General features: G+C 41.3%; 1 protein-coding gene across 3 annotated transcripts in view; it reads left to right on the forward strand.

The window, feature by feature from the left end:
- Nucleotides 1-7,093, forward strand: part of KIF16B (kinesin family member 16B) — a 126,449-nt gene extending 119,356 nt beyond the window's left edge. For all 3 annotated transcript variants that reach the window (XM_072333335.1, XM_072333336.1, XM_072333337.1), the window contains one exon: nt 5,626-7,093. In XM_072333335.1, the coding sequence (XP_072189436.1) occupies nt 5,626-5,784 (159 nt within the window). In that variant the 3' untranslated portion in view covers nt 5,785-7,093. The remainder of the gene's footprint in view (nt 1-5,625) is intronic.
- The last annotated feature ends 803 nt before the right edge of the window (nt 7,094-7,896 follow it).

The raw sequence follows: 7,896 nt of genomic DNA on the forward strand, positions 1-7,896 counted from the left end.
CCAGTTCTTCCTGTTCTCGTTCATATTTAACAAATCCAGAAATGGATCTGAAAGTACTTTTAGAGAGCAATCAGAGCATTGTGCTGGCAATTACTCACACCTAATTAGCTGGTTAGCTTCAGCAGGTCCCTCAGGGATGGGGAGATTGCTTTAGTGGTGAACACAGGGCAGAAGCTTTGCTGTGATGAACTGGATCGTGTCCTGGAGGACCAAACTATCCTTGCAGAGAAGCCTGCTGAAACTGTTGGCTGGATGGAATGCCTCTGTTTGGGCAGCTTGAATAGCCCTCGCTGTATAAAGTTGGGAAATTTGGCAGAATTTGGAGAGCCTGGTCCCTTGGAACTCAGTTCATACTACATCTTCCTAGCCCTGTACTCCACTCCTGACCCAGGTAATCCAGTCCTGTTGGTGTTTTAAGACATGATCTCTGTGTCCTTCAGGAGGCAGAGCCAGTTTAGCTTGCCACCCTCTTGCTAAGGGCTCCTTTGTTCCACACTTCTCGATACAAGCTGGTTGCAATCACAGCTTTGCTCTCTTGGCAGCCTCCTGTTTCCTTCTGACTTTTGCCGGTAAGAAAAAAAAAACCAAAACCAAACCGAACAAAAAACCAACAAGCCACAGAAGAAGCAGATCCAATTAGGAGTCTGAGTCCTATTTTTGTTGGGCAGACGTAAGATCTCTTTGGATTCTGTATGTAGCATCACCCCAGACGGGGCCCTCTGCCAGCCTGAAGTTGCCACCAGACACCGTCTCCTGTCAGAGTCGTTTAAGCCAGGCTTTTTGCTGTCAGCAGAGGTTGTTGTTAGCAATGATGGCTGGCATTTCTCTAGCGCTTTGTATTTGAAAAGCCTCTCTTGAAACCCTTGTTTCTCTCCTCATCCAGACACCAGCCAATGGTCTAAAATAGAGAAAGTTGCTTAATTTGGGAAAGGGCCCCGAAATGTTCATTTTCCTTTGCATATGGCTGACAGTTTCTTTCTAGGAGACAAAGGCAGGAGATGGCTGATTTCAGCAGTAACGAGGGGCTCCTGCAGCAGGCTTTGCCTTCTGAGCAGATCCTTACTTTAGTGATGGCAGATTGGCAGCTAAGCACGTTCCTCGTTCTGGGACAGATTCTTCCTCAGGAGTAGCTGATTTTGTGAACGTTCTCTCTGAAACCAGTGCAATAATTGTAGTATAATGCAGATTTCCAGAGACAGGGATGTGCTTCAGACTCTCTTTTTTTTGGTAATCAGATCTCTTTCCTATAGAAAACAGCTGCTGATACCTGCATATGCTTTGCTCTATGAATAATTCAAATGAAGATTTGATTTAAAGCTTGCAGCACTTAACACTAGTCAACAGAATAATTATGTGATTGATGCCGAGGGAAGCTAGCATCTATATTAAAGGGAGAGAAGAGCCAATGCTAAAAGTTAGATGAGCAAGTTAATTATTGCTGCCTCTGCCTCTGATGACCTCCTGTGACCTTGGGGTAGAGATTTTTCACTGTCAGCTGGATGTGTGGGTGTTGAAAGAAAGGGGGGAAAAAGAATCTATTGTCTTAGAAATCCCCAAAGCTTGGTGAGGCTTATCTAATGAAAATTTGTGGTGCTTTCAGCTCCGTCAGATATCAGTGGGCGATATTTAGTATGCTAATTGCAAAGTATTATATTGAAAGAATTTAAAGCTATTTATTTTTTTGGGGGGGGGTGGGGGGGGTTCTTTATGTAGGAAATCACTAGAAACAGCAGCAGGGGGGGGTGTTCCAAATTCCTTCATATTCTGGGAGTTGATGAGATCTGAAACCGACCAAAGTTTAATGAAAAATCCAATTCTTGCTAAGCTCTGCTATTGGTCTCCGAGGCTGTCGCTGTTTGTAATGGATTATGAGAACAATGTCATTGAACTGAATTCTCCTTTCATACGGCACAACTGAAAGGATGATAAGAACGCTTTCACTGGCAAGAAAGCTTTTTGATTGTAATAACTTTAATAACTTTAAATCAAGTTATGGATTTATGTTAAAATACATAAAATTATGAGGTCCCTACATCGTGACGGAGTGCAGAAGTCATTAGAATGGCTTTGCTGTGCTGATGGATCAAGCCTGAGATGAACACCGGTCTACTGATAAAGAAATGAACCTTATTAAAATAATAACTTTTAATAAGCTTTCAAAATGGTTACCGTTTTGCCATTAGCACAATGAAACTGGAAGGGAAGCTACTCAAACCAGTAAGGGAAAAGAAACCTTTGGGCCTCTCCTGATTTCTCCTGTCGTGCTTCACTTCCTCATGCTTGGAATCCAAGCTGAAAGCTTGCAAGTGTGGTAGCATCAATTTTAAGACAAAGTCTGTTAAGATTATAAAGCATGCCAAGAGAGGAAAAAAGCTGCTTTTCCTATATATATATTTATGTGTGTGTGTGTGTATATATATATATATATATTAATTTAAACCTGGCTTTCTGTCTTTATAAGTCTCGCCAAGAGTCTTTCCATTCTGCAAGCTGCTGTTCCTCGATGTATGTTTAGGCTGAGTAAGCAGTGTGGACTGTTGACAAGTTACCCATTCTATGCTCCCGCTGTACTGCTGGGGTGCCGTACCCCCGCACTGAGACGTTCACAGATTTGCAACTAGGATGTTTTCTGGTAAAGCAACAACATGGCAGGTGAAGTGAAACTCCTAAGCGCATTTTGAAGAATACAGATTACCAGGCTAAATGTGGAACAAATGGCTGTAGGCCTGAAAGGCTTACGAGCAAAAATGAGTGAGACGTGACATTTAGAGTATTTGTAGCATTTATGGAGTTTTGCTAGACTTGCATGATTAACTTTTAAAGAAAAAAAAAAAGTGGAGTTGCTATAAAATAGAGCTTTTGATACAAGGAAAAATGATTTAGATGCTGTTTGTGTAATGCTGGTAGGATGTCACAGCATTAATTTATATGAAATCTGTATGTGTTCCTGTGTTGGCACCCTGAGCTTGCCAGCATCAAAGACTTGTTGTTTTTTTTTTTAAGAGAGCACATCAAAAGATACCAGTCTGCTTCCCACCTAGTTTTAACTCAACACAAACAACAGCATTGCTCTGTAAACAGAGAAAAATCACACCTGCCGCTGAAAGTGAATTTAATACGAAAGCTCTGAAAACAACTCTCCCCCTTCTCATTGGGTCCCAGAAGAGGAGGCAATCTCATCTAGCCTTGCTGCCACTCAAACAGCTTCCAGTGGCCTCCTGAACTGCCACAAAGTCCATGTCGAGTCCCATCCACATCTCCAGCAAAGTTTGTTCTGCATGTTCCTTGTTGGTGTGCCTCTGATTCTTTCCCTGCTTGCTGTCACCCTCATTATCTGCCTATTCTATGTGAATTAGGAAGCTTGTTTCCATGTGTCAATATGGAGCTCTCTTTATTTTCTCCTACCACATTCTTCAACTTTGTCTGTCCATACTGCAGCAGACAGGTCAGAGCAACCTTCCCCTTCACTGCCTCTCCACAGCCCTTTAATAGGGGCATGCACACTAATTGTGTGAGCTCTGTTTTCCATCTATGGGAATTAACTCCTAATCAGCGTATCTGGGCAGAGCAGCCTTAATTGCACTGAAGCAACAGCTTCTTTGTGTCAGGGGCACATCAGTTGTGTGCTGTGCTAACGTATCAGCATTGCAAACAAGGGCAAATGCAGAGATGGGATTTAAAAGAGGGCTAATTTGTTCAGAAATGGTTGTTGAAGAGCACATAATGCCAAGCCATATGGCTGGGAACCTTCACAGAAAATGAATTCCATCATAATCTGGTATAGTCTGCTTGTTGTCATTTTACCGAGTATCTTCTTCATGTTCAAAGAATCCGTGATATTCACAGAGCAACTCCTGCGTGCAGATCTGGGAAAATAAGTATCCCTGCTGTTCCCAGTGCTTCCCTGTCAGATAAGTGTACGCTTATAGCAGCGGGATCTTATTTATTTATTTATTGCTCTTCCGTTAGAGCTGTTGTGCCAAAACAATGAATAATGGCCCTACAGCAAAGGCATGACAGTCAATTATCTGGCCATACATACCGAGGTGAATGCAATAGGTCTTGTAATGTCTCCGGTGAGAAATTTTGGTACCTTTGAGCCTTCGGTAGCCATAAACTGAAATTACTGCAGTAACTTTTCAGCACAGTGCTAAAACTCTAATGGTATGCTATGTTTTACATTTGATTTTCCACCATACTCATCCTTCAGGCATTACTGGGTTGGGACTGCTTTAAAGGGCCCTACTTTGTGAACTAATTATGACAAATGCTGATACGACATCTGTTGCTCACTTTAAATTACCTCTTAGGCTGCTGGAATTCATCTTGAAGGTATTTTTGTAATGAATATTTTTCATGAGCTCTAATACAACCTGTGGGAGAGCTGAATAAAAAAGAAAATCCACCAGTCCTGCCAAGAGAATACCTTACGTGCCAGCTGCTGCTTTTTGTTGTTGTTATCCCGCATTCTGTGATATTAATATAGCTGGTTTCCAAGGTACTTTAAATATGTAACTGGCTGTTATGTTATGGAGAAATTCTCCTTGAGAAGTAAATAACTAGGACTGCTTCCTGAGCAGTCCTCTTTCATAACCCACAAGTGGCTGCGTTCAGATGACTAAACTTTGTGGTTTTTTGTAGGTTATTGTGCTGTTCTGTCTTGGAGACGTATTTCCCACTGCATCCCAGATCAGTGAATAATTTCTCTAATTCCCTTTTTCTCTTGTCAGTCTGTACAGAGCAAAGGTGTTTATCCTTGTGTTCAAGACGCGATTTCCCCTGTAGCTATTTGGGTGACATTTGGTAATGTTTTATCACCTGCCCAATCAACATCTTACCTACTGTGACCGTTCAGAATTTATAACTACGGCTTATTAAACCGTGCTAAATGATTGTAATAATTCAACCCATATGCAAAGGAAACCCCATCAGGTTTGTGAAAGCTAACTTTGTATTAATATACATCTGTCACAATTTCTCTGGATATAAATGGATGCAAGTCACGCAGCGGTTGGTGAATATTAACATTTGGGAAGGGAAATGCTTCTTACGTGTCAGACTTTCTTAAAAACAAAAAGCATTCGGAGGGCAACCCAGTGAAAAGATGCTCTTATGTTCTGAGATGATATGGAAGTCGTAGGACATTTGTGCAGATGGCCTTGATCAAAACAAATCCTTTTCCACGCGAGGTTCATGAAGGCTTGATGAGGAAGATTTTTGAAGTCCTTTTGTGTCCATATGTAGTGAAATTCCTGCAGAATAGATTCGAGGTTTGCACCTGCTGCAGTGTTTTGTAATGCTAGACAGCAGTATTAGCTGGTCATGATTAGCAGAAGTACTACATGAGTGCAGTATAAAGCAGTTTAACAAGCTTGGTGGGGGAAGAAAATGGGGAATATTTCTTTTCTACTTAACATGGACATTTCATGTCCATATCTTATGGATGGGTTTAAATGCAGATGGTTACTTAAAAGGACTCTTTGCAGTCCACAGAGATGTTGTTGTGTGTTGTTGGTTTTTTGTTGTTTTCTTTTTGTACTGCTGTTTGTTTAAATCTTGCAAGTACTTGTAATCAGTTTGACTTGATCAAGAAAACCTCATGACGTTCTACGTTTTGTTCCACAGACATACCTCAGGAGCTTTTTCACTGCAATGCTGCGATCGCCATCATCTCCGCTGCACATTGACAAAGTGGGGTCGACTCTGTCAAAACACACCATCTGTGAGTTCTCACCGTTCTTCAGGAAAGGAGTTTTTGACTATAGCAGTCATGGGACCAGCTAACTTCTGTGCCAGGACCCTCGTGCCAGAGGAGCACAGTCAGTGGTGCCTTCACTTCTGTGGTGTGAGAGAAATTCAGGGGAGGAAGAAAGAGTATCTTCTTTCATGCCTGAAAAGCTGCATCAAACCAACTCTAGCTAAAGACTGCTATGCCCTGATGCTAGCTTTAGTCCTTTCCCATTCTCATATTAGTGCCTGCGTTTTCCTGGCATGAAGTACACAGACATTGCTCGTGAGTTGCGCTGTTAATACTGTACGAAAGCTCTGACACTCATGCTGGGTTTGGATCCACTCCTCAGTGGGAGCACTTCTTCGTGTTTGCTCAGACAATTTGTTATGGTCATGTGAGATCATCTCGTGTTCGCTGTGCCGACATGTCATACTGACAGAGTTTCTGAGCAGCCTTGCAGTTCCTGTCCAAGCAGCTCCTTAAGGAACATTACCCGTTTTGATTTCTTACACTGTATTGTGGCATTTAAGGCAGTGCTCATACTCCACTGTTGTTTCTTTTATTTTCTCCCAGAACGTATATTTTTAAGTGTTTGTCTGTGTGATTTAGTTTTTCTCAGATGAATTAAAGAGCCTGAGTGACTTGAATGTTTACAAAGCATATACAGCAGAAATAATATAATTTAAAACCTTTAAAAGTCTTCCACGCTTGGGTATTTTGAAGCAGAATGAATCACTTGCTGTTAATTAAGCAGTAAAGGAAGCAATAGTTACTGAAGAATGCAGTCGGCATCTTTTCACGTTTCCTAATTACCTTGACTGTAAGTGGATGCCGTGCAGCTCAGAGCTATGCATAAAGCTAACTCAGAGTACTAGATTTCTTCTTTGGAAAACAGCTCCTTCATAACAACACTGTAAAACCTGAACTTTATTTGCATCAGTTAAAATTTACAGGATTTTACTAGTAGTACTTTAAAATGACTCAGGACATATTCGGACTTGCACATGTATATACAGTTAGAACTCATATTGCTACAGATCCAAAACTATGTATACACTGTGACTGGAACTGGGTGTATGTACATGTTAATGTATAATTGGTTGTAAAAAAGCAGAATTAATCAGCTTTTGATATTATTAAAATGCATCCTGAAAGGTAAGTTGAGGAGTACGAAGCATTATTTGTGAGTTGCCGTCAATGACCATCAGTAGGTCTTGGTTATCAAGCTATTTCTTGTTGTGGACAATGATTATTAAAACCTGAGGCAACAACGCTGGTAACACTTTGATTTCATGGCCTGAATTACAAAAACAGTAATGCTTTATGTTTAGTATGATAAATAAAGACCATTTTCCACTACTAAGACCACTCTGCTATGGTAAGCATTTCAAATTTAGGAAAAAAAGAAAATAGGAAAAAGCTGACTAAAACAGATGACTTAAAATTTGAAAGTATTATGATTATTTAGTTTTTCTTCAGTGAAAACAGATGTGAAGGTAAAGAAAGCTGCCTCTCATCAGAATGATACCAGGGTAGGCTTAGATGTCTTTTGATATGTGTAACTCTACCCAAATGCTGTTATAATACCTGTCTCTTGGCACCTTGAATTCGGAGCTGGGTTTTTAGAAGCAAAACATTCAGTCAAACCTGTTGATTACCCCCACTAGTTTTGCATCCCTTATCCCAGTTGTTACCAGTCTTCCTTTGGCACTTCCACACTGGAACAGTCCCTTCATCCGTGCACCATCACTAACAGAGACATGGCCTTGTCATCCTTTTCCACGCCCCATGCTTCTACTGCCCTCCATTCTCTCTCAGGACCTTTCTGTGTATGTATTGCCCCCCCAGACTAGGAAGCCATGTTTTCATTTGCACTCCGTAGCTTGCTTCTTTCTTCACCATGCCATACAGCTTTGCTGATGCTTCCTGAAGGAGAAGAACAAGGCTGAGAGCTTGCTGGGTTCCTATGGCGAGTGGAATGACTGGTGTTTGATGTTGCTGCAAACATTAATGGAATATTGCTATTTTCACCTGTCTGTGTTTACTCTGGTGGCATGTACGAGTGCTTCACAAAGGTAGAAATTGGGCGTCACATTGCCTTTTCATTCTGGTAGGGGAACTTTGACCCTAAATCACATTTCAGTACCAGAAAGTCTCTTCAGTCT

The sequence above is a fragment of the Excalfactoria chinensis genome, chromosome 3 (genome assembly GCF_039878825.1).
Source record: "Excalfactoria chinensis isolate bCotChi1 chromosome 3, bCotChi1.hap2, whole genome shotgun sequence".
Classification (NCBI taxonomy): domain Eukaryota; kingdom Metazoa; phylum Chordata; class Aves; order Galliformes; family Phasianidae; genus Excalfactoria; species Excalfactoria chinensis.